At 52.4% G+C, this 26,906-nt stretch overlaps 1 protein-coding gene across 4 annotated transcripts in view; it reads right to left on the bottom strand.

Moving 5' to 3' along the window:
- stard3 (StAR related lipid transfer domain containing 3) overlaps positions 1-26,906 on the bottom strand; it is a 118,785-nt gene that overhangs the window by 17,416 nt on the left and 74,463 nt on the right. For all 4 annotated transcript variants that reach the window (XM_063037065.1, XM_063037063.1, XM_063037066.1 and 1 more), the window contains 5 exons: positions 22,505-22,622; positions 10,622-10,720; positions 7,730-7,782; positions 6,915-7,007; positions 4,607-4,666 (listed from right to left, as the gene is read on the bottom strand). In XM_063037065.1, coding sequence (XP_062893135.1) covers positions 4,607-4,666; positions 6,915-7,007; positions 7,730-7,782; positions 10,622-10,720; positions 22,505-22,622 — 423 coding nt within the window. The remainder of the gene's footprint in view (positions 1-4,606; positions 4,667-6,914; positions 7,008-7,729; positions 7,783-10,621; positions 10,721-22,504; positions 22,623-26,906) is intronic.

Raw genomic sequence — 26,906 nt, 5'->3', positions numbered from 1 at the left:
CCCAAAGCCTTCCCCCCGAGTGGGTAAAGCCGCAGGACAGTGGAGGTTTGAGTTTTGCTTCTCCTCGATGAGCTGCCAGCCGGGGCTGACGAGCCCCATCTGCCCGAAGCGACCGGTTTTAAGGCACCAGTAATCGGCCTTTGCCCCTTCTCCTGTCTGTCGACCAGACTCAGTAGCTGAAGGCCAGGAGCTGGACTTGGTTGTCAGAGGCTGTTTGAGATGCAGGCCATTGGGAGTGTTTAATCGCTAGCGGGAGCCCTTCAGGGAGGATGTCATTGACCCTGGCCGCCGCGCCGGGCTCCCGGTGAAGGAGAGCGAGGAACAGAGGCACCAGCCAGGACGCTCTCCTCGAGACAGCCATCACCCTGCTGCCTCTGTGTCACGGTGAGGGAGGCGGAGAGCTGCGGACCCCTTTATAAACACGGGCTTGGAGTGACGCGTCGACCCGCAGCAGAGAGCTGGCCTCGATAAGCAGGGCACGGTCCGAGGAAGTGACCCCCCCCCCCACCCAGGCACAGAGACGGTCTGGAGCCGCGGGCGCGGACCAGAAATAGACCGCGGCAGATGCCCGCTCACCCAGCAGACGGCAGCCATCTCGGAGTCTGCAGGGAGAGCCATGTGCACACAGAGGGGGGCGGCTGGCCGGGCTCAGACCTCCGGCAGCCAGTGCTGCTCCTGGCCCTCTCCTCCCTGGTACAGACCCAGACTCTCGGCAAGATCTGGCCGGGCTGCTCCTCGCCTTCTGGCTGCATTTGAGCCCCACCCTCTGCACCTTTACGGAGAAGGGGGCAGGAAGGGAGAGTCAGATTTAGTATCACTGGCATATGGCATGAAATTTGTTTTGTGGCAGCAGGGCAGGGCAATACCTAATTTTAAGTCTGTAAATTATTATAAGAGATATCTATAAAAATTAAATTAGTGCAAAAATAGAGAAAAAGAAAGCAGTGAGGTAGTGTTTGTGGGTTCAAAGTCCATTTAGAAATCGGATGGCAGATGGGAAAAAGCTGTTCCTGAATCGCTGAGTGTGTGTCTTCAGGCTCCTGTACCTCCTCTCTGATGGCAGAGGGGAAGAAGCTGTTCCTGAATCGTTGAGTGTGTGTCTTCAGGCTCCTGTACCTCCTCCCTGATGGCAGAGGGGAAGAAGCTGTTCCTGAATCGTTGAGTGTGTGTCTTCAGGCTCCTGTACCTCCTCTCTGATGGCAGAGGGGAAGAAGCTGTTCCTGAATCGTTGAGTGTGTGTCTTCAGGCTCCTGTACCTCCTCCCTGATGGCAGAGGGGAAGAAGCTGTTCCTGAATCATTGAGTGTGTGTCTTCAGGCTCCTGTACATCCTCCCTGATGGCAGAGGGGGAGAAGCTGTTCCTGAATCATTGAGTGTGTGTCATCAGACTCCTGTACCTCCTCCCTGATGGCGGAGGGGAAGAAGCTGTTCCTGAATCGTTGAGTGTGTGTCTTCAGGCTCCTGTACCTCCTCCCTGATGGCAGAGGGGAAGAAGCTGTTCCTGAATCGTTGAGTGTGTGTCTTCAGACTCCTGTACCTCCTCCCTGATGGCAGAGGGGAAGGAGCTGTTCCTGAATCGTTGAGTGGGTGTCTTCAGGCTCCTGTACCTCCTCCCTGATGGCAGAGGGGAAGAAGCTGTTCCTGAATCGTTGAGTGTGTCTTCAGGCTCCTGTACCTCCTCCCTGATGGTAACAGTGAGAAGAGGGCACGTCCTGGGTGGTGGGGGTCACTGATGCTGGATGCCGCCTGTCTGAGGCACCGCCTGTTGAAGGTACGTTGGACGCTGGGGAGACTGGTGCCCGAGATGGAGCTGGCCGAGATTGCAAATGTAGACCTTCACAACAGCACCCCGTGCTAGCTGTGACCAACTGCCCAGATTCAAGTCGATCTGCACCCGGGTTACCGCTGGAACTCAGCTGAACACCCACACCCCGCCCCACCACACATCCTCCGCAGCCGTCCGTCTGCGCTCTCCGGTTGTACCCCAGCGAAATGCCACAAGGCCGCGGTTGAAGCGTCGTCCACTGGAAGTTTTCCAGGATATATGTCGTGATGAAAGGTCTCAGCCTGAAATGCTGATTATTCCCCTCCACAGACGCTGACTGAACTGCTGACTCCTTCAGCAGTGTGCGGGGTGGGTGTGTGTGTGTGTGAGGTGGTGTGTGGGGGATGTGTGTGGGTGTGCGGGGTGTGTGTGTGTGTGTGTGTGTGTGTGTGTGTGTGTGTGTGTGAGGGGGGATGTGTGGAGGATGTGTGTGAGGTGGTGTGTGGGGGATGTGTGTGGGTGTGCGGGGTGTGGGTGTGTGGGTGTGTGTGTGTGGGTGTGTGGGGGATGTGTGTGAGGGGGTGTGGGGGATATGCGTGTGGGGGTGTGTGTGAGGGGCTGTGTGTGTGGGATGTGTGCGGGGTGGGTGTGTGGGGGATGTGTGTGTGTGTGTGTGTGTGTGTGTGTGTGTGTGTGTGTGTGTGTGTGAGGGGGGATGTGTGGAGGATGTGTGTGAGGTGGTGTGTGGGGGATGTGTGTGGGTGTGCGGGGTGTGGGTGTGTGGGTGTGTGTGTGTGGGTGTGTGGGGGTGTGTGGGGGATGTGTGTGAGGGGGTGTGGGGGATATGCGTGTGGGGGTGTGTGTGAGGGGCTGTGTGTGTGGGATGTGTGCGGGGTGGGTGTGTGGGGGATGTGTGTGGGTGTGTGTGTGTGTGTGTGTGTGTGTGTGTGAGGGGGATGTGTGGAGGATGTGTGTGAGGTGGTGTGTGGGGGATGTGTGTGGGTGTGCGGGGTGTGTGTGTGTGGGTGTGTGGGTGTGTGTGTGTGGGTGTGTGGGGGTGTGGGGGTGTGTGGGGGATGTGTGTGAGGGGGTGTGGGGGATATGCATGTGGGGGTGTGTGTGAGGGGCTGTGTGTGTGGGTGTGTGGGGGATGTGTGGGGGATGTGTGTTGGGGGTGTGAGGGATATGCATGTGGGGGTGTGTGTTGGGGGGGGGGCGATGCTGTGGATTTCCAGTATCTGCAGAATCTCACGTTTATAATCTGCTGGGGGAACTCAGTGGGTTCGACCCCAAGACCTACAAGTAGAGCTCGGCCACTTGGCTGAAGTCTGCTCCCCCAGTCCATCGCGGCTGATTTACCACCCCTCTCAACCCCACTCTCCCGACTGTTCCCCGTTTGCTTTGACACGCCGGCTAATCAAGAACCAATCAACCTCCACTTTAAATACACCCAGTCACCTGGCCCCCACCTCTGTCTGTGGGGGGGGGGGCGGAAGAGCAATTTGCAGGGTTTCAACACAAAATGTTGACAATTTTTTTATTCCCCCCCCCCACAAACAGATGCTCATCACGCCCACCTCGAGATCCGCTCTCCCCCCACAGATTGAGAGTTATTGATCACATGGAAACACACAATGAAATGCATCGTTTGCGTTGACAACTGACACGTCCCAAGGACGTGCTGGGGGGCAGCCCGCAGATGTCACCACGCGTCTCGGCGTCAACGTAGCGTCCCCACGATGCTCGGCAGAGCAACACAGAACACAACAAAGCAAGCCCCTTTCCTCCCTCCCACCAACCCTCTCTCTGTCTCACACAGACACACACACACACACACACGCCTCCGGACCCAGGACGAGCTCCTCAAACCCAGCCACCAACTCACACACAGAGACAGGGCTCCAAACCAGCACAGGCCGAGACTGGGTACAGGGAGCGTTAACAGGGCAGGCACAGTGAAAGGGCGTGCGGAGAGTGGGGAGAGTGGGGGCGCGGGGAGAGTGGGGAGCGGGTTGAGGGACAGACCACGGTTGGGGTTGGGGAAACTGAGAGGTGCAGGGGGCAGAGTGAGAGCACAGGAGGGAGGGAGGAACAGAGGAAGGGGCAGCAACGGTAATGCTTTACCGCTGTAGCAACCTGGGTTCAATTCCCACCACCGTCCGTATGTACCCTCTCCCCGTAACCCGCGGGTCTCCTCCGCGTGCTTCAGTCCCCCCCTCCACCGTCGCAAAGACGGAGGGGCGAGTGAGTTGTGGGCACGCCGCGTTGGCGCCGGACATCTGCGGGCTGCCCCCCCGGACTGCGCTGCTCGTTGACGCAGACGACGCCTTTCGCCGCGTGTTTCGGTGTTCGCCCGACCAATACAGCTCCTGTCGAAGGAGTCGCGGTGTGAGAGGCTGAGGGAGCCTCTGTGGGTGGGGGGTTGATGTCACCTCAGCAGCGCGAGCAGCGGCAGGGCGGTCTGGGCAAATCCACGTCGCCACTGGTGACAGGACAGCCGAGAGGCTCTTGTCACTCATCGACCTCTCACGAGGAAGTGGCCCTCCCTCAGGTTCAGAGATATTTCCAGTGGGCGCGGCGGGAACTGGAGGTCAGGGCTCAAAGGGTAATAGGTGAAAACACTGAAGGCGCTTCACTCAGAGCGTGGGGCGAGCTTGCCACACAGGTTTGAGAGAAGTGTGCACGGGTACGTGGATGAGAGGGGTGTGGAGGGCTGTGGTCCCAGTACAGGCAGGATATTAGGTCGGCATGGACTAGACGGAGCGAAGGGCCTGTTTCTGTGCTGCGGAGTTACCCCTCCTGCCCCCCCCCCCAAACGTCCATCCAGCCCTGAGGTCCTCACCTTTAGAATGAAGCTCTTCCCGTGATATGGAACTTCAAACGTGTAAACACAGTCCCCGCCCTGCAACACAGATAACGGGTTAACAGGAGCCATGGCCGCCCTGCGCCGTCTCTTCCTCAGCCTCGGCGGTACGATGAACGAGACAGACCCAGACCCCAGGCTGAGCGACCGCTGCTTACACCTTCGCTGGCTCTGAGCAGGACAGGCTCGGGGGGCTGAGCCTGGGATGTGGTTCCCCCACCTCCCCACCAGCGTCACTCCAGTCCCCCACAGCACAAGGCGCGCAAACACCTCTCCCGGCGGGAGAGCATTCGACAAGTCAGGCGAGACCGTTCCTTACTCAGCTGGTGTGTAGTACTCGCTCACAAGGACATCGCCGGGACCTGAGGATCCAAGTTATCGGGAGAGGTTGACTAGGCGAGGACTTTACTCCCTGGATTATGGGCAGATTTGACAGAGGTAGACAGGATCATGAGGGGTACAGATAGGCTAAATAAATGCAAGCAGGCTTTATCGCACTGGGTTTGTGTGAGACCAGAACTCGGGGTCATGGGTTAAGGGTGAAAGGCAGGATGTTTCAGGGGAACGTGAGGGGAAACTGCTTCACTCAGAGGGTGGTGAGAGTGTGGAACGGTGGAAGTGGTGGACGCAGGGTTTTGATCTCAACGTTTAAGAGAAGTTTGGATCGGTACGTGGATAGCAGGGGTGTGGAGGGCTGTGTTCAGGTGGAGGTCGATGAGAGGAAAGGCAATCTCTCTCTGCCTGCCAGCTTGGCTGAACAGAGGAGCACTTTTAGTCAAAGACTAAGACAACTGCACTGCTACAAAGAGCACGATATGAGGTCATTCTTAACCTCGGCCATTACGCTCTATAATGAGTCAACCGATAGACGGGGAAGTGATGACCCCACTCCTGTTAGACTGCTTGAGGTAACTTTTTTTCAATTCTTTCTACTTCTTTTCTAATATTTGTATATCTGTGCACTCGTAAAGCTACCCTGACACTGTAACCTCCTTTGGGCTCAAAAAAGTATCTGCCTATCTGTAAAAAGAGGGGTAGCTGGAAACTTTCAACAGTGCAGCTTCAGGACAAAGAAATTGGGGCTTGTTCACCTCTCCTCACAACCTTCACCCTTTCCTCCTCACCGCAGATGCTGACTGGTCTGCCGATTAATTCCAGCACGGTCTGGTTTTGTTTTGGATTAGCAGCATCTGCAGGATTCCCCCACCCCCACTGTTCTTTTTCTCTCACTCACTCCTGGATATCTGCTTCACGACCGGAGTGTTTGGATTGCTCCCGGGAGGGGCAGCACCTCGGGTGGGAGGGGCTCGTTGCGTCCGGTCCGAGACCGTCAACTCTGGTCCCCGCCGGACGCTCGGCTCTCACCCGCGGCTCCAGGCCGCTGTCTGCACGTGTCAGTGGGGTCCCTGGCGGGCCTCATACCCCGGTGAGATGGGGACATGCCTGCCCGAGCATGTGAAGCCAGCTCCGGTGGACTGGGTGGGCGAGATCCAAAGGCCGGGAAGGCGTCTCTGTAACGCTCTGCAGAGAGCGAAGGGCGCGGCTAGGCACAGGAGACATCACGGTCGTCCACTGCAAATCAGGGAAGACCCCAGTGGTGACGACTGGAGTACTGTGTGCAGTTTTGGTCTTCAAATTTGAGGAAGGACATTCTTGCTATTGAAGGAGTGCAGCGTAGGTTCACGAGGTTAATTCCCAGGATGGCGGGACTGTCATATGTCGAAAGATTGGAGCGACTGGGCTTGTATACTCTGGAATTTAGAAGGCTGAGAGGGGATCTGATTGAAACATATAAGATTATTAAGGGATTGGACACGCTAGAGGCTCCCGATGTTGGGGGAGTCCAGGACCAGAGGCCACAGTTTAAGAATAAGGGGTAGACAATGTAGAACGGAGTTGAGGAAAAACTTTTTCACACAGAGGGTTGTGGTTCTGTGGAATGCTCTGCCCCAGAAGGCTGTGGAGGCCAATTCTCTGGATTCTTTCAAAAGTTAGATAGAGCTCTTAAAGATAGTGGAGTGAAGGGATATGGGGAGAAGGCAGGAACTGAATACTGATTGTGGATGATCAGCCATGATCACAGTGAATGGCGGTGCTGGCTCGAAGGGCTAAATGGCCTACTCCTGCACCTACTGTCTATTGACTCCTGATACCACTGGACCCGGACTAGCAAGGTTGAAGGAGCGGAGACGCGTTTCCCATCATCGTTGGATACGACGGACAACCGCCATCAGGTGTTCAACACCGCGTAGAAAAGGCAGTGGCTTCCCGCCGTCCGCATACTCACGTCCTCTCTCTCCAGTCTCCACATGTCCTCGTGGCCCAAGATCTGATCCAGCACCTTCATCGCCTCGCGGCCCTGACGTACGTACTCCTTGTCCTGGGCAGAAAGACGAGACAGCCGTGAAGCCCCCTCGCTGTCCCGGACCAGGGGCCTGACCGCCAGCCGGTCTGGAGTTTGAGCGCTCAGCACCGTCCGCTCCGCCCACGAGGAGAGAAAGGAGCTTGAAGGCGCACACTCAACGCTTCAGGAACAGCTTCGTACCCACCGTGATCAGGTTTCTGACCGCACAATGAACCCCACTGTTCTGCTTTCCCCTCTCTCTCTGCACGCTGATTTTTTAATATGTTGCCGCAAGACAACAAATTTCGGGACACACGCCAGAGATATTAAACCTGATTCTGATTTATAAACAGGGAGAAGCTCCATGGCCCTGCTGAGACTCGTGTTGTTCACCCCGCTGATGACCAGGAACAGTCAAGCGACGTCTCCATTTGAAAATTCCCATTCGTCTTCTTCTGAAACCCTCGCCCAGGGATCAGGGTCACACACTGAAAGCCCAGAGCTCCAGTCCACCCCCTAATCCCGCAGATTTGTGGGACTTCCAGATCTCCAGACATCACTTCACCAGACCTCAGGACCCCATAAACCCACCCCACCAGACCTCGAGTCCTCGTCCCTCCGCCCCACCAGACCACTGCCTTCCAGAGGGCTGAAAGCAATGAGCGGGACGTGCTGGTCCGGCCAATGACACCTGCCTCCCCCAGATCACCAGAAGCTCCCATTTCCCCCACAAACAGTATTTGCCGCGGGAGTCTCACCTGAGGTGTCGATGCTACCCTCCCCTGGCCTTCCTCGTCTTCTTCATCGGAACCTGCAACGAAGGGGAAGGGTCAGCTGGCCAAACTAGGCAGTGCAGAACTTCTCATCTCTCTCTATCCATCTACATCTTTTATTCCCTCTCTCCCCTCATTCATCCCTCCATTAGCCATCTCACCATCAACCCAACGACCGGGTGACCCCTATAACTCATCCCACAGCAGTTCATCCTAACAATGACAGTCCTGGTGTCCGATCCAAGCTCTCTGCAGCTGGAAATTAACTTGTTTTACCCATAGTGACGAAAATTCTTCAACCTGACAGCACTCTGTAAATTTTCTCTGCCCTCTCTCCATCTTGTTTACATCTCTCCTGCTAGGCAGGTGACCAGTACTATACACAATACTCCAAGCTGGGTCTTACCAGTGTCTTAGCTAGCTGTTATCCACTCTGCTCGGAGTCTCAGGGCTCAGTGTGTCGGCACCCGTGCCACTCACCAGTACCCACCCCACCCCGCCACTGGCACCTGTCCCACACCCCTCCCCTGGCACCCCACCCTCGCCACTCCCAACATCCCCTGCTCCCGCCCGATCTACAAACTCGCTCACCGCTCCACGTTGACACCGTACCGTGCAAAGGTTTGGGGAGCCCTAGCTATATACATACGTGCTTAACACTCTTACACAGCAGCAAAACTTCCCAACTCCTCTACTCAGTGCTCTGATTTATAAAGGCCAATGTGCCGCAAGTTTTCTTTGTGACCCCATCCACCTGTGACGCGACTTCCAACGAATTTCGGACCTGTATTTCCCGGACGACTCTGTTCTACCCCACTCCTCAGCACCCTGTCCGCCACTGTGCAAGTCCTTCCTTGGCTGGTCCTCCCAAGGTGAAACACCTCACACTTGTCTGCGTTAAATTCCACCTGCCATTTTCCAGCCCACTTTTCCAGCTGGTCCAGATCCCACTGCAAGCTGTGACAGTCTTCCTCGCTGTCCACTACACCCACAATTGTAGAAGAGGAGCTTAGGAGAATCAATGGCTCCTAACGGCAACTCCTTGACTTACATCGTTGGAAACAGCTTGATTTCCACCTTTAATGTCCCTATTTTTCCCTTTCAGGGTTCTTTTGAAGACCCTGACCTGGAGTTACACGCTGACTACGGTTCTTTGTGGGAATGGGACCTGCTCTCAGGGTTTCACAACTGGCCACACACTCGCCTTTAGAGGACCGAGACTTCGTGGCTCTGGAGACAGGGGGTGGGGGGGGTCAGAGGTCAGTGTCCGGGCAGGAGGCCGAGGTGTCGTGGGAGATGGACGATCTACGGCTGTGTGCCCAGAGGCCTGAGATCTTTGGGCACAGAGCTCAGAAAAAGCAACATGACAGACCCTTAACATCATAAACCAGGGAGTTTCTTGTTATGTCTCCCCTCTCGCTGTGAAACGGAGGCAACACTCACAACACGCTGGAGGAACTCAGCAGGTCGGGCAGCATCCGTGGAAACGTTTAGTCAACATTTCGGGCCGGAACCCTTCGTCAGGACTGTAGGGGGAAGGGGCAGAGGCCCTATAAAGAAGGTGGAGGGAGGGTGGGAAGGAGAAGGCTGGTAGGTTCCAGGTGAAAAACCAGTAAGGGGAAAGATAAAGGGGTGGGGAAGGGGAGGCAGGGAGGGGATAGGCAGGAAAGGTGAAGGAGGAATAGGGGAAAACACAATGGGTAGTAGAAGGAGGTGGAACCATGAGGGAGGTGATAGGCAGCTGGGGGAGGGGGCAGAGTGAAATAGGGATAGGGGAAGGGAGGGGGAGTGAATTACCGGAAGTTGGAGAATTCAATTGTTCATACCAAGGGGCTGGAGACTACCCAGACGGTATATGAGGTGTTGCTCCTCCAACCTGAGTTTAGCCTCATCGTGGCAGTAGAGGAGGCCATGTATGGACATATCCGAATGGGAGTGGGAAGCAGAGTCGAAGTGGCCAAGCGTGTTGTGAGTGTTGCTTTGACCCCATCATCTGCAGATTATTTTGTGTTTGTGAAATCGAGGCACCTCTTTCTCCCTCATTAGGGAGAGAGAGAGAGAGCCCGTGGTATGTCGAATGCCGGGTGAACGAGTAGTCTTTGGGGTACTGCAAGTGTGTGTCTTCATTGATGCTTTGCTGCATGCTTCAGTGCTTGGTAGGAGGTGCCAATGCTTTTGTTTTGCCGGTGGAGGGAGGGGGGAATCATTGCTCGCTGCCGCTTACGCGCAGGAGGGAGAGGAGCTGGGGAGGTGCTTTGGGGTTCTAACATTTAACTTTCATTCACTCTTTGGGGCACGCCTCTGTTTTTGAGGATGGTTGCGAAGAAAAAGAATTTCAGGATGTGTATTGTATACATTTCTCTGACATTAAATGTACCTTTGAATGACAGGTTCTTGGTTAGTCAGGGCATCATAGATGACGGGGAGAAGGCAGGAGAATGGGGTAGAAAGGGATAATAAATCAGCCACGGTGGAATGGCAGAGCAGACAAATTGTCTTGAGTGGCCTAATTCGGCTCCTGTGTCTTATGGCCGATCTTTATGTCATCCACATTACCAAATAACCAAGTTACCATCCAGACTGCTGATAGAGATGACAAACAACAACAGACCCAGCACCGATCCCTGTGGCACTAGTCGCAGGCCTCTGTTCAGAGAGGCAACCGTCTACAACCACTCTCTGCCTCTCCCGTGAAGCCGACGCCTAATCCAATTTGCTACCTCATCCTGGATGGCAGGCGACCGAACCTTCTTGTCCACCCCCCCAACGCCAGACCTTGCCAAGGCCCCACTTTTCCCAGGAGCTGCCGGGAGTTTCGAACACTGGGCGCTTGGGTGGGCTTGCCGGACGGGGGGGTGAAGCCGCCTCGACAGGTACCTGTGAAGGACTCTGGTGGAGAGTAGAACTGGCCCTCTGACACAGCGCTGGGGTACAGGTAGCCAGGGCCTCTGGGTATCGTCTGCGATGCCTGCAACGCTGAGGGAGACATAGATTGCGTTAGAACCAGAAGGACGTCACATCCTGCTCTGGAAACGACAAATTCTGGGCAAGGTGAAGAGGTGTTAGTGAAAAGCGTCACATTGCAGGAAGATTGTGGGCAGAAATCGAAGACAAAGTACACTGATTATTAATATCTACACACATCACCATTTACTACATTCCTTCAAATAGAATTGGGGGTCCTCGTGCAGGATACCTTAAAGGTTAACCACCAAGTTGGATTGGCGGTAAGGAAAGCGAAAGCTATGTTGGCATTCATTTTAAGAGGAATAGTGTATAAGAATGAGGAGGTGTTGATGAGGCTCTATGAGGCATTAGTGAGACCTCGTTTGGAATACTGTGTGCAGTTTTGGGCCCCCTATCTTAGAAAGGATGTACTGATGTTGGAGAGAGTTCAGAGAAGATTTACGAGGATGATTCCTGGAATGCAGGGGCTAACATATGAGGAGCGTTTGTCGGCTCTTGGACTGTATTCATTAGAGTATAGAAGAATGAGAGGGGATCTCATAGAATCATTTCAAATGCTGAAAGGGTTGGGCAGAGTAGATGTGGAAAGGTTGCTTCCCTTGGTGGGTGAGTCCAGGACAAGAGGCCATTGTCTTAGATTTTAGAGGGTACCCAGTTAAAACAGAGATTAGTAGAAATTTTTTTAGCCAGAGGGTTGTGGATTTGTGGAATTCGTTGCCACATACAGCTGTGGAGGCCCGAGCACTGAGGGTGTTTAAGGAGAAGATTGATGGGTATCTAATTAGTCAGGGTATCAAAAAAGCCAGAAATTGGAACTAGATGAGTGAATAGTTTAGCTCATGGGGGAGGTGCAGAGCAGACTTGATGGGCCGAATAGCCTACTTCTGCTCCTTTGCCTTGTGATCTTGTGAATACAACCCGAGGGGCTGAGGAGGGGAAAAAATGGATCAGCCATGATTGAATGCTGGAGCAGACTCGATGGGCCAAATGGTTTAATTCTGCTCCTATGTCTTATGGTCTAACCTTGCTGTAGGGTTTGGAGGTTTGCATGTCTCAAAGACCTAGACGGCTACGTTGGCCGCAGTCAGGGCTCTGTGCTTTGGCTCTTGGTCGGGTCACCCACGCCAAACAGGTCAAAGGGTAGAGGTCAGACTGAGAGCGGTCCACTGGTCCTCCTGGTTCGGGGGTTCAGCTCAGAGCCAACAACCCTGACCCGTCAAACAAAACTGTTACGGAAACAGCAATGAGGAATCCTTCTCCATCTGAGTGTGACGGTATTCCTGAGCCTCCACCCGGGACTTGCGTGACTGACGGACGTGAAAACCGAGTGGAAGTGACTGACACGATGAAGGGAGCCCCTGAACTCCCCCAGGGACGGAGGACCTTCATCGCTGCCCCAAACGCCAGCGGGGTCGTAACGGACAGTCAGTCGTATCCAACTGTGAGATTTATCTTCTTGCAGAAATTCACAGTAAATACGGAGAAATTCTACGTGTCTATTCAGAGGATCAGTGGTGTGGAACAGGCAGGCCCTGCTGGCCCCCTTTCACCCACCAACACACCAGTTTAGTGCGAGCCTCAGCACAGGACAACTTACCAGGAACAACTAACCTCCAGACCAATACGCCTTTGGAATCTGGGAGGAACACGAAGCACCCAGAGGTGACGCAGACGGTCACGGGGAGAACGTACAAACTCCTTACAGGCAGCGTCAGGCTGTGCCAACCACCGCACTACCGTCCCTCCCCACAAAGCTACCATCCGTTTAGTTGACAACAAGTTTCATCTTCGCGCCCAACTGCTACAAAACCACTAGATGGACCTCTCGTACAGCAAAGGCGAACTCTCCCTCTCTCGCGTTATGACACTTGCACCTTATTGGCTGCCTGCACTGTGCTCTCTCTGTAACTCGAACATTTTAATCGGCATTCTGACTTTTCCTGCACACTCCTGAGCTGCGGGTGGGGTGAAAGGTCAAAGTTCAATGACAAAGCAAATTTGTTGTCAAAGTACATTCAGCATACGTTACCATAGCCGACCTTCAGATTCATTTCCTCGCAGGCATTGGCAGGAAAACAAAGAAATACGATAGAATTTATGAAATACTATACATAAAGACTGACAACCAACGGGTAAAACAAGACCAAGATAAGTAAATTCCATGGAGAATGTGAGTTTTAAAGCGAATCTGTGGTTGTGAACTCAGTTCAGTGTTGAGCCAAGTGAAGTTATCAGCGCTAATTCAGTAGCTGGATGGTTGGGGGTAATAACTATTCCTGAACCTGGTGGTGTGGGTCCTGAGGCTCCTGTACCCCCTTCCTGATGGTTGAGGGGGTAATAACCATTCCTGAACCTGGTGGTGTGGGTCCTGAGGCTCCTGTACCTCCTTCCTGATGGTTGAGGGGTAATAACCGTTCCTGAACCTGTTGGTGTGGGTCCTGAGGCTCCTGTACCGCCTTCCTAATAGTTGAGGGGGTAATAACTATTCCTGAACTTGGTGGTGTGGGTCCTGAGGCTCCGGTACCTCCTTCCTGATGGTTGAGGGGTAATAACTGTTCCTGAACCTGGTGGTGTGGGACCTATGGCTCCTGTACCTCCTTCCTGATGGTTGAAGGGTAATAACTGTCCCTGAACCTGGTGGTGTGGGACCTATGGCTCCTGTACCTCCTTCCTGATGGTTGAGGGGGTAATAACTTTTCCTGAACCTGCTGGTGTGGGTCCTGAGGCTCCTGTACCTCCTTCCTGATGGTTGAGGGGTAATAACTGTTCCTGAACCTGGTGGTGTGGGTCCTGAGGCTCCTGTACCTCCGTTCTGATGGTTGAGGGGTAATAACTGTCCCTGAACCTGGTGGTGTGGGACCTATGGCTCCTGTACCTCCTTCCTGATGGTTGAGGGGTAATAACTGTCCCTGAACCTGGTGGTGTGGGTCCTGAGGCTCCTGCACCTCCTTCCTGATGGCAGCAACAGGAAGAGATCGTGTTCCGGGTGGTGAAGTGATGCTGGTATGGCAGCTGGAGGGAAGAACATTCGAAGGCAGAATCGAGAGCCAGGGAAGAGTCCAAGACAGCACTGGGTGAACTGATGGCCAATGAGTACACAGGCTGCCTATCAACAGATAGACTTCAGGATGGAGTATAACCCCCACGAGGTCAGACATCTCCAGATTACTGTCAGTTTCAAACTCCAGCAAGCAGGGAAATTGGCAGGTGAATGCTTGACTGCAGAGACGGTGTAGGAAGCAAGGCTTGGGGTTCGCGGGACACTTTCTGGGAAAGGTGAAAATGTCTGCAGGTTGGACGGATAACTCTTTGAAACTTCGCTGGTACTGTTGGAACTAAGAGGCTGGGACCCCGAGGAGAATCAGAATGTTCGAAGTTCCAAGCAAATTTATTTTCAAAGTATGCATCGTCCCATTGTTATGTGCTGTGTCAAACAAATGGGGTGGAGATACGTCTCTACCAAAGGAGGCGTAAAATGCTCCTTCTCTCCCCCGCCCAGCCTGCAGGTCACCCTTGGGCAAGCTGTAGCCCCTGCTTAGCCCCTCGTTCAGGGTCACGAGAAGCCGTGGGAGCAGGTGGTGGGACGGTCATATGTGCGGCCAATGCAAATCACAAATCCTGGTGATGTGAGCACTAACGTCAGGCAGACAATCTCTGAAGAGTAATGATAATGGCTGGGGGGTGGGGTCACCCATCTTGTAAAGTCACTGCCCAGAAGAATGCGATGGCAAACCACTTCTGTAGGAAAATTTGCAAAGAACAATCATGGCCGTGGAAAGTCCGTGATCGCCCGCGTCATACGACACGACAGATAACGAGCGAACGAACAAAGGAATGATAGACCAGAGCCACAGGAAGGCAGGTACTTGGGTGACTGTCGGGAGAGGGAAAGGAAATCACAGACAGTACAGAGTTCCCCTCAGTAATAAGTATTCCACTTTCGATACTGTTCGGGGGTGGGGGGTGGGGAGACGACTTACCACAGGGAGCTGCAACGACCAGGTCTCTGGCACTGTGGCTCAGAAGGGAAGGGAAGGAGAAGGGAACTGCAGTAGTGATAGGTGATTCCATAGTTAGAGGAACAGAGATGAGATTCTGTGGACGCGATAAGAGACACCCAGATGGTATGTTGCTTCCCAGGTGCCTGCCTCTGAGTGTCTCCGATCAGGTCCACGGCATTCTAAAGAAAGAGGGTGAGCAGCCAGAAGTCTTAGAAACATAGAAAACCTACATCCCAATACAAGCCCTTCGGCCCGTAAAGCTGTGCTGAACATGTCCCTACCTTAGAACTACCCAGGCTGACCCATAGCCCTCTATTTTTCTGAGCTCCATGTACCTATCCAGGAGTCTCTTAAAAGACCCTATTGTATCCACCTCCACCACTGTTGCTGGCAGCCCATTCCACGCACTCACCACTCTCTGCGTAAAAAAACTTGCCCCTGACCTCTCCTCTGTACCTACTTCCAAGCACCTTAAAACTGTGCCCTCTCGTGCTAGCCATTTCAGCCCTGGGGGAAAAAGCCTCTGACTATCCACACGATCGATGCCTCTCATCATCTTGTACACCTCTATCAGGTCACCTCTCATTCTCCGTTGCTTCAAGGAGAAAAGGCCAAGCTCACTCAACCTATTCTCATAAGGCATGCTCGCCGGTTCAAGCAACATCCTTGTAAATCTCCTCTGCACCCTTTCTATAGTTTCCACGCCCTTCCTGTAGTGAGGCGACCAGAACTGAGCACGGTACTCCAAGTGGGGTCTGACCAGGGTTCTATATAGCTGCAACATTACCTCTCTGCTCTTATACTCAATCCCATGATTGATGAAGGCCAATACACCGTATGCCTTCTTAACCACAGAGTCAACCTGCGTAGCAGCTTTGAGTGTCCTATGGACTCAGACCCCAAGATCCCTCTGATCCTCCACATTGTCAAGAGTCTTACCATTAATACTATATTCTGCCATCATGTTTGACCTACCAAAATGAACCACCTCACACTTATCTGGGTTGAACTCCATCTGCCACTTCTCAGCCCAGTTTTGCATCCTATCATTGTTCCCCTGTACCCTCTGACAGCCCTCCAAACTATCCACAACACCCTCAACCTTTGCGTCATCAGCAAACTTACTAAACCATCCCTCCACTTCCTCATCCAGGTCATTTATAAAAATTATGAAGAGAAGGGGTCCCAGAACAGATCCCTGAGGCACACCACTGGTCACCGACCTCCATGCAGAATATGACCCATCTACAACCACTCTTTGCCTTCTGTGGGCAGGCCAGTTCTGGATCCACAAAGCAATGTCCCCTTGGATCCCATGTCCCCTTACTTTCTCAATAAACCTTGCATGAGGTACCTTATCAAATGCCTTGCTAAACTACATCTACTGCTCTTCCTTCATCAATGTGTTCAGTCACATCATGAAAAAATTCAGTCACGACCTGCCTTTGACAAAGCCATGCTGACTATTCCTAATCATATTATGCCTCTCCAAATGTTCATAAATCCTGCCTCTCAGGATCTTCTCCATCAACTTACCAACCACTGAAGTAAGACTCACTGGTCTATAATTTCCTGGGCTATCTCTACTCCGTTTCTTGAATAAGGAAACAACATCTGCAACCCTCCAATCCTCCAGAACCTCTCCCACCCCCATTGATGATGCAAATCATTGCCAGAGGCTCAGCAATCTCCTCTCTTGCCGCTCACAGTAGCCTGGGGTACATCTCATCCGGTCCCGGTGACTCATCCAACTTGATGCTTTCCAAAAGCTCCAGCACATCCTCTTCCTTAATGTCTATATGCTTAAGCCTTTCAATCCACTGTGAGTCATCCCTACAATCCCTGCTAGCCTTATAATCTTCTAGATGTCTATCATTACCTAGTTTATTGAACCTTTCGTAAACTTTTCTTGACTAGATTTTCAAAATCCTTTGTAAACCACGGTTCCTGTACTTGACCATCTTTTCCCTGTCTCATTGGAACGTACCTGTGCAGAACACCACTCAAATATCCCCTGAATATTTGCCACATTTCTGCTGTACATTTCCCTGAGAACATCGGTACCCAATTTATGCTTCCAAGTTCCTGCCTGATAGCTTCATATTTCCCCTTACTCCAATTAAACTTGCCTGTTCTTATCCCTCTCTATTACTATGGTAAAGGAGATAGAATTGTGATCACCATCTCCAAAATGCTCTCCCACTGAGAGACCTGACACCTGACCAGGTTCATTTCCCAATACCAGATCAAGTACAGCCTCTCCTCTTGTAGGCTTATCTACATATTGCATCAGAAAACCTTCCTGAACACACCTAACAATCTCTACCCCATCTGGACCCCGAGGGAGATGCTAATCAATATTGGGGAAGTTAAAATCTCCCACCACGACAACCTTGTTATTTTTACACCTTTCCAGAATCTGTCTCCATATCTGCTCCTCAATGTCCCTGTTACTATTGGGTGGTCTTAAAAAAACACCCAGTAGAGTTATTGACCCCTTCCTATTCCACCCACAGAGACTCAGTAGACAATCTCTCCATGACTTCCTCCTTTTCTGCAGCCATGACACGATCTCTGATCAGCAGTGCCACACCCCCATCTCTTTTGCCTCCCTCCCTGTCCTTTCTGAAACATCTAAAGTCTGGCACTCTAAATAACCATTCCTGCCCCTGAGCCATCCAAGTCTCTGTAATGGCCACAACATCATAGCTCCAAGCACTGATCCATGCTCTAAGCTCATCCGCTTTGTTCATAATACTCCTTGCATTAAACTAGTCACATCTCAAACCATCAGTCTGAGCGTGTCCCTTCTCTATCACCTGCCTATCCTCCCTCTCGCACTGTCTACAAGCTTTCTCTATTTGTGAGCTAACTGCCCCTTCCTCTGTCTCTTCAGTTCGGTTCCCACCCCCCAGCAATTCTAGTTTAAACTCTCCCCAGTAGCCTTTGCAAACCTCCCTGCCAGGATATTGGTCCCCCTGGGATTCAAGTGTAACCCATCCTTTTTGTACAGGTCACTCCTGCCCCTAAGGAGGTCCCAATGATCCAGAAATCTGAATCTCTGCCCCTTGCTCCAATCCCTCAGCCACTCATTTATCCTCCACCTCATTCTATTCCTATTCTCACTGCCACATGTCACAGGCAGTAATCCCGAAATTACTACCTTTGCAGTCCTGCTTCTCAACTTCCTTCCTAACTCCCTGTTGTCTGTTTTCAGGACCTCCTCCCTTTTCCTGCCTATGTCGTTGGTACCAATATTTACCACAATCTCCGGCTGTTCTCCTTCCCACTGAAGGATATCGTAGACGTGATCAGAAACATCCCGGACCCTGGCACCTGGGAGGCAAATTACCATCCGAGTTTCTTTCCTGCGTCCACAGAACCGCCTGTCTGACCCCCTAACTATAGAGTCCCCAATCACTGCTCCCATCCTCTTCCTTTCCCTACCCTTCTGAGCCACAGGACCAGACTCTGTGCCAGAGGCGCGGCCACTGTTGCTTCCCCCAGGTAGGCCGTCTCCCCCAACAGTACTCAAACAGGAGTACTTATTGTTAAGGGGTACAGCCACAGGGGTACCCTTGAGTATCTGACTCCTGCCCTTCCCTCTCCTGTTACTCACTTATCCGTCTCCCGAGCCCCGGTGTGACTACCTGCCTAGAGCTCCTCTCTATCACCTCCTCACTTTCCCTGACCAGACAAAAGTAATGGAGCTGCATCTCCAGTTCCCTAACTCGGCCCCTAAGGAGCTGCAGCTCGACGCACCTGGCGCAGACGTGGCCGGACTTCCCACATCTGACAACCAGTGCAGAACACCGGCCTCACAGACATACTTCCTGTTTCTATTCCTGACAGATAACTTACCTCACCTTGACCCATTATCGCCAAAACCCTACCACCCTGCCTCAGATCGCTCTGTCGACGACCACTCCGCTAGGCAGAGTCTCTCTTTTGTGCCTGAACCTTCCCTGCTTTCCAGCTCACGACTGGTGCTCTGGTTACAGCTGCTGATAGGCCAAGTATGATGGACAAACGCTCTCCGAGCTCCCTTCTTAAAAAACCTCTGCCGACCTGCGAAAAATCCCTCTTGGCAAAGCTCTATTGATGCTGCTGATAGGCCTTGTACAATGGACTAATGCTCTCAAAGCTCCCTTTTTAAATAATGGCCACTGATCTGCAAGAAATCTCAGATTGGGTTGAAGATGGGGAAGGGTGGTAAACTACTAGATGAGACTGTCAGGAAGGACAGACAGATGGCAGGGCAAAATTGCAGCCAGTGGAACGAGCTGCAGTGTAACTGGGGGGACACAAATCACCCTGTTGGCATTAGCAGTAACCTTTAGAGAATCGCCAGATTCTGCAATGGTTCCCGAGGATGGGAAAAGTGCAAATGTCACTCAAATGTTAAGGAGGGAGGGAGGCAGAAGAAAGGAAATTATAGGCCGATTAGCCTGACCTCAGTGATTGGGAAGATTGTTAAGGATTTGGTTTTGGGGTATTTGGAGGCGTGTGATAAAACAAGCCAAAGTCAGCATGGCTTCCGGAAGAGAAAATCTTGCCTGACAAACCTGTTGGAATTCTTTGAGTGGATAGCAAGCAGGAGTCAGTGGATTTTGTATATTTTGACCCGGATCTGGGCCGTACCCTCCAAATATCTGGACCTGCCTCTCGGTTTTTTTGCACTACCTTGCTTTCCATTTTTCCATTTTCTATTTATGATTTATAATTTAAATTTTTCAAATTTACTATCGATTAGTAATTCAGGGAGCGGGAAGCGCAGAATCAAACATCGCTGTGATGATTGTACGTTCTAGTACCAATTGTTTGGCGACAATAAAGTATAAAAGCGTACTGGGATTTTCAGAAGGTCTTTGACAAGACGGGGCTTCCTAGCAAGATACGAGCTCATGGTGTTACAGGGAAAAAAACCAGCACGGATGGAGCAGTGGCTGATTGGCAGGAGGCAAAGAGTGGGAATGAAGGGGGCCTTTTCTGGTTGGCTGCCGGTGACCTGCGGTGCTCCACAGGGGACTGTGTTGGGACCGATTCTTTTTACGCTACATGTCAGTGATATGGATGACAGAACTGATGGCTTTTCGACCAGTTCGGTGGATGATACCATGACAGACGGAGGGGCAGGTAGTTTTGAGAAAGTAGAGAGGCTGAAGAAGGGCTTAGACAGATTAGGAGAACGGGCAAAGAGACGGCAGATGCAATAAAATGTCAGGAAGTGTGTGGTCATGCACTTTGGTAGGAGGAGTAAAGGCAAAGACCATTTTCTAAATGGGCAGAAAATTCAGAACTCCGAAGTGAAAAAGGACTTGGGAGACCTCGTGCAGTACCACCTAAAGGTTAACAGGGAGAGAGGGGGTTCACTTTGAGTTGGTGGTGAGGAAGGCAAATGAAATGTGAGCATTCATTTCAAGACCACTAGAATATAAAACCACGGATGTAATGTTGAGGCTTTATAAAGCAGTGGTGAGGTCTCACGAAGTACTGAGAGCAGTTTTGGGCCCCTTATCTAAGAAGGATGCTCTGACGTTGGGGAGGATTCAAAGGAGATTCACGAAAATGATTCTGGAATTGAAAGGCCTATCATACACAGAGTGTCATAGGAAGTCATTCCTGCCCGTGGCCATCAAACTTTACAACTCCTCCCTTGGAGGGTCAGACACCCTGAGCCAATAGGCTGGTCCTGGACTTATTTCCTGGCATAATTTACATATTACTATTTAACTACTTATGGTTCTATTACTATTTATGGTGCAACTGTAACGAAAACCAATTTCCCCTGGGATCAATAAAGTATGACTATGACTATATAAAGAGCATTTGATGTCTCTGGGCCTCTACTCACTGGAACTTATAAGAATGAGGGGTGCTCCGATTAAAACCTATTGAATGTTGAAAGGCCTTGATAGAGCGGACATTTCTCATGGTGGGGAGGGAGGGCCCAAGACCAGAGGACACAGCCTCAGAATAGAGGAACGTCATTTTAGAGAGGAGAAAAGGAGGAATTTCTTTAGCCAGGGAGTGGAGACTCTGTGGAATTCATTGCCACAGGTCGCTGTGGAGGCCAAGTCATTGGGTGCATTTAAAGCGGGGGATTGATAGGTTCCTGATTAGTCAGGGTATCAAAGGTTACAGGGTGAAGGCTGTAGTATGGGATTGAGAGGGAAATGAAATGGTGGGGCAGACCCGATGGACTGAATGGCCTAAATCTGCACCCCTGTCTTCTGGTCTGAAATAGCAATAAATAAATAAATAAGCACTAAATATCAAGAAGATGAAAGGAAGGGTCCTTGAAAGTGAGGGAACAGTCCAGTGATGGGACGAGTGAAACTGAGTGAACTTATCACCACTAGTTCAAGAGCCTGATGGTTGAAGGGGTAATAACTGTTCCTGAACCTGGTGGTGTGGGACCTGAGGCTCCTGTACCTCCTTCCTGATGGTTGAGGGGGTAATAACTGTCCCTGAACCTGGTGGTGTGGGACCTGAGGCTCCTGTACCTCCTTCCTGATGGTTGAGGGGTAATAACTGTCCCTGAACCTGGTGGTGTGTTTCCTGAGGTTGCTGTATCTCCTTCCTGATGGTTGAGGGGGTAATAACTGTCCCTGAACCTGGTGGTATGTTTCTTGAGGTTCCTGTACCTCCTTCCTGATGGTTGAGGGGGTAATAACTGTCCCTGAACCTGGTGGTGTAGGTCCTGAGGCTCCTGTACCTCCTTCCTGATGGTTGAGGGGTAATAACTGCCCCTGAACCTGGTGGTGCGGGTCCTGAGGCTCCTGCACCTCCTTCCTGATGGTTGAGAGGGTAATAACTGTCCCTGAACCTGGTGATGTGGGTCCTGAGGCTCCTGTACCTCCTTCCTGATGGATAACAGAGACAGAGGGATAGGGGGGGGGGAGAGAGAGAAAGAGAAGGAGGGGGGGAGAGAGAGAAAGAGAAGGAGGAGGGAGATAGGGGAGAGAGAGAAAGAGAAGGAGGAGGGAGATAGGGGAGAGGGGGAGAGAGGGGAAGGGTAGGAGGAGGAGGGTGGGGGAGGGGGAGGAGGGGGACAGACACGTTACAATGCTGTGCCAATTGGAAGGCTCTTGAACACAAGGTGTTAACTGCACTCACTTCCCCATCCACTGAGATGGTCGCATAAGCAATGATCTCTGAGGACTCTGAGGACTCTTTATCTCATGTTCTCGTTATTTATTGCTATTTATTTATACTTGCATTTTGTCGTCTTCTGTACTCATGCTGATCTTTCGTTGGCCCTGTTACAGATCTGCTGGGTATGCCCACAGGAAAATGAACCTCAGGGAGGGCTGTATATGCACTTTGCTCATAAAACTGACTTTGAACTTTGGATTGTCGGTGGCCAGAGGGTGGTGAATCTGTGGAATTCGTTTCCACAGGCAGCTGTGGAGGCCAAATCACTGGGTATATTTAAGGCAGAGGTTGATAGATTCTTGGTTAGCCAGTGCCGATGAACAGATACGGGGAGAAGGCAGGAGATTGGGGCTGAGAGGGAAATTGGATCAGCCATGATGAAATGGTGCAGCAGGCTCGATGGGCCAAACGGCCTAATTCTGCTCCCATATCTTATGGTGACAATTTGGGCAGGCGTCGTAGGATGTGGGTTCCAAACAAACGAAGCTCCTTTCCGAGAGCCAGGAACCCTGGCCTGCCCTCTCCAAGGGTGAGGTTACCAGTCGGGTGCGAGCGGCGACCGACTGCAGCCCCACGCGGGAATGGGGCGGGGCAGAGCAGCGAAGCAGCGCCGTTGCCTCCGGCGTTTACTTACATCTCTCATCCTCCACCTCTTGGATCAGGACTTTGAAATCAAGGAACCAGGTCTCCACCCAGGCGAGTAGAAAGGAAACGATCGGCAGGACGTAGCCAAAGGCACCTCTAGTCTGAAACTGAACAGAGGGTTGGATGTAAATACCTTTATTTATTGTGAGACAGGGCAGAATAATAGACCCTTCCTGCCCTTCGAGCCTCGCTGCCCGGCAAACCCCCGATTCAACCCCGACCTCGTCACGGCACAATTTACAACGACCAAAGAACCTGCCAACCGGTACGTCTTCGGACTGTGGGAGGGAACCAGATCACCCGGAGGAAACCCAGGCGGTCGCGGGGAGAACGTACAAACTCCTCACAGGCAGCGTTGGGAATTGAACGCAGGTGGCTGGTACTGTAAAGCGTTGTGCTGACCACAGCACTGTCACGCCGACCTCCAGTCTGCTGGGAACAGCTAGAACTCCAGCTATAACGCCACACCAGCTCAGGAGTATTCCCCAGGCTTGGAAAGCTGATGTTAGAGTGAGAAACTTTGGGGTGTCGTGGTAGCAACTCTCTCACAGAGCCAGTGGCCCATGTTTGAGTCCCGGCGCTGACTGTAAGGAGTTTGTACCTTCTCCCCCTGACCGCGTGTTTCCTCCGGGTGCTCTGGTTTCCTCCCACAGTCCAAAGACGCACCGGTTAGGGCCGATCTATACTTCCGCACAGTAGCCTACGCCGTTATGAGCATTTATACTTGTGTGTTGGTGTGTCTGCGTCGCGCTGCGATTCACCGCCAAAACGCGAGTTGGCGGTGGGGTTTCTACGCCACTGTGTTGAAACTCAACATGAAGAAACTCAAACTTCAGACAATGGCGACTGAAACTGAAGGGGGGTGAATTTTCTGTGGTTGTCCGGCCACTGATGGACACGGACGAGGAAATGCATTTCAGATATTTTCAGATGTCGGCAGGCGGATTTGACGATTTGGTTCATCGTCTTCAACCATTTATTTCGCATCAGTGTACGCACAGTGACTGGCAATCACCATTCGAGTGTTAGCTTCAGGTGGAAGTCAACAGGCTGTAGCAGCTAGCCACGAACTGGTGTCAAGCACAGGGTCCTCCGTAATTTTGGAGATCTGTAAAGCTTTACGGAAAGCATTACAGCCAGAGTTCCTTCCCTGCCCTTCAGTGGCCCAGTGGGAAGCTATTGCAGCGTCGGAGGAAATGCGATGCTACCAAGCGGACCAATCACAGTTGTTGCGGTCTGCGTCGCCACGACGCGTAGTTACATTTTGGGGAGCTGCGCGTCAGGCTACGGCGTAGGGTACGAGGTTACGTCGTAACTACGGCGTAGATTTGACGCAGAAGTATACATTGGCCTTTCGTAGGTTAATTGGTCACGAGGCTGTGATTGGGCGGCGCGGGCTCGTTGGGCCGGAGGGCCTGTTACCAGGCTGTCTCTCCGAATAAAATAAGAAGTTTTTAAACCTGGCTGTTGATACCGAAGGGAGGTTGAACGAACGTGGGCTTTGCTGTGGAGTGAAGGAGGACGAGAGGTGACTTGATAGAGGTGTACAAGATGATAAGAGGCAGAGACAGAGTAGATAGCCAGAGACTTTTTCCCCCGGGTGGAAATGGTCAATACAAAAGGTTATAATTTTAAGGTGACTGGAGGAAAGTTATAGGGGGGAATGGAAGAGGTAGGTTTTTTTTATACACACAGAGTGGTGGGTGTGTGGAACACCCTGCCAGGGGTGGTGGGAGAGGCAGGTACATTAGGGACAGTTAAGAGACTCTTAGATGGATGATAGAAAAATGGAGGGTTATGTGGGAAGGACGGGTTAGATTTATATTAGACTAGGTTAAGAGTCAGCATAACATTGTGAGCTGTACGGGGCTGTGCTATGCCACCCCACTCTAACACTGGTCCAATCACACAATGGCCGCTCCGCTTGTCCCTACCTTGTTTTAAATTGCCCTTTGAACTTTGATCTTTCTACTTCCGTCCTCACTGGCACGTGAGGAGGGTAGATCACAACCCTTTACGCAAGCGCCCAACTCCCTGAACTCGCTCTTCAGGACCTCGTCACCCTCCCGACCCACCGGCGTGGACCACGACCTCTGGCTGCTCTCCCTCCCTCTAAAGAACGCTGTGGGCTCGATTCGAGGCGTCCCCTATTGTCAACGCCGACACATCGCTACAAGAGGGAGCTGGCTCCCACCCAGACAACTGTCAGAACCCACCCCCAACCCCCCTCCTCCAGTTACAAGCCCTCAGGCCTTTTGCTGTGAAGGTCTGTTGTTCACTGCTCACCCCGTGAAGCAGTGCGACTGCCAGCCTGTCGTTCATTGACTTGAAAGTCGACCCGTGGGGCAGCATATACCGTCACCCTGGAGAGGAGTACATGGGCTCGCTCCCACTCTGCTCCTGGTCCCCGTCTACAAAGGGCATTCTCAGCTAGCGACACAGCACCACGCGGGAACACACGTAAACTCCAGCGGGTTCAGCAGATGCCGGGGAGCCACAGCAGCACGTGCAGGATGCCGGAGGGACTCAGCAGGACAGGCAGCACCTCTGGAGAGGAGTACACAGTCGGGGTTTCGTCAGACAGGGCTTCTCTCCCCCGCCAGGATCGATGGAGGATCTCGGCCCGAAATGTCGACTGCTGGGACGCTGCAGGCCACCCTGCTGAGCTCCTCCAGCATTTCGTGTGGGAGCGAGAGTCGGAATCAGGTTTAATGTCGCTGGTAGACGTTGTGAAATTTGTTGTTTTGTGAATACAGAATCAAAAATATAAATTACAGGAAGACATTTATACGGTACTGTGCAAAAATCTTAGATATTTTATCTATAGGGTGGCCAAGACTTTTGCACAGCCCTATGGTGTTGTGATGAGTTACGGTGTGGTGGTGTTGTGGGTAGTGCTTGTCGCTCTCACTTTCAGCTCCCATCGCTGGCTGGCAATCTCACGAACAGGAGAGCTGAATGTGTAGGTCTCTCTCTGCCGGAACCCAGCCTCTCCAACAGCAAACTTCGCGCCGTGCCTCCTCGCCGGCGACACACGGAAACCGAACTCCTCTCGGACTCGGGGTGAACGACAGGGGACGGGGAGGAGGTCTGGCCCCAGCCCACGTAGCACGCAGGCCCACTGGTGTGCGGACACGCCCTGGTGCTGGTGAACCAGATCCCCCACTGCCCCGTGGGCAGCCTCGGGAGAGACGAAGGCTACGGGGGTGAACTGGGGTGGAGCCCCTCATCGAACATCCTTCCGGCAGCTCCTGCGGACAAGCTGGTGACAAACGTATGGCTTCATAAGCTTTCCTTTGCACCACACCGGTGAGGCCGAGAGGGGGATCTTGACGACTGGGGTATCTCAGGATCTCCAGATCTTCCACCCAGACCTGTGATGATCATCACCCATTGTCCTTCCAGACAGACGGATGCTAACTGTAGTAATTTTACGTATTGCACTGTACTGCTGCCACAAAAAAACAAACTTCATGACGTGTGAGTGATGATAAACCTGATTCTGATCTGGGTCTCTATTGTGGACTGAGAGTGGGAAGGGGACAGGGAGAGGGAAATGGTTGGGAAAAGGGGAAAGGAGAGGGGAGCACCAGAGGGACATTCTGTAATGATCAATAAACCAATTGTTTGGAATTAAATGACCCCTGGTGTCTTAGGGCTGGGTGTGTCTGTACCCACGTCACCCCTGCTCCCTCTGCCCCTGGCACCCCTTCTCCGCCACCTGCCCCTCACCCCTCCCACGGCGCTCCACTCTCGCCGTTCCCAGCATCCTTTGTTCCCGCCAGGTTTACAAACTCGTTCTCTGCTCCACGTTGACAAATACAGTACTGTGGGAAAAAGTCTCAGGAACCCTAGCTATGTATTTCTTCAGCGGTTTGATCGAGGCGTGGACGTCAGCCGGTTAGAACAGCGGGAGGAGTTTAAAAGGAGACAGCTTTATCGAGCAGGGGATGGAGGAGTGGGCGACAGAGTAGAGGGAGACAGAGTAGGAAGGCTTTGGCTCAACGGCTTAGGCAATTATGGGTTGAGGTGAAGTAGGTTGCCTGTGTAGAATACAGACAGGAAGAATGTGTGTGTGAGGCCGGCGATCTGTGCGTGGTGTCAGATGAGGGAAGTCCAGGAGACTCCCAACCTCCCGGACGGTCAGACCTGCACCAGGTGCGTCGAGCTGCAGCTCCTTAGGGACCGCGTTAGGGAACTAGAGACGCAGCTCGATGACCTTTGTCTGGTCAGGGAAAGTGAGGAGGTGATAGAGAGGAGCTATAGGCAGGTAGTCACACCGGGGCCTGCAGAGACAGACAAGCGGGTAACAGTCAGGAGAGCGAAGGGCAAAAGTCAGATACCAGAGAGTACCCCAGAGGATGTCCCCCTTAACAAGTACTCCTGTTTGA

This window comes from Mobula hypostoma, chromosome X1, assembly GCF_963921235.1.
Source record: "Mobula hypostoma chromosome X1, sMobHyp1.1, whole genome shotgun sequence".
Taxonomy (NCBI): domain Eukaryota; kingdom Metazoa; phylum Chordata; class Chondrichthyes; order Myliobatiformes; family Myliobatidae; genus Mobula; species Mobula hypostoma.
Note: the sequence above shows the minus strand (reverse complement) of the source record. Positions and strands in the feature narration are given on the sequence as shown.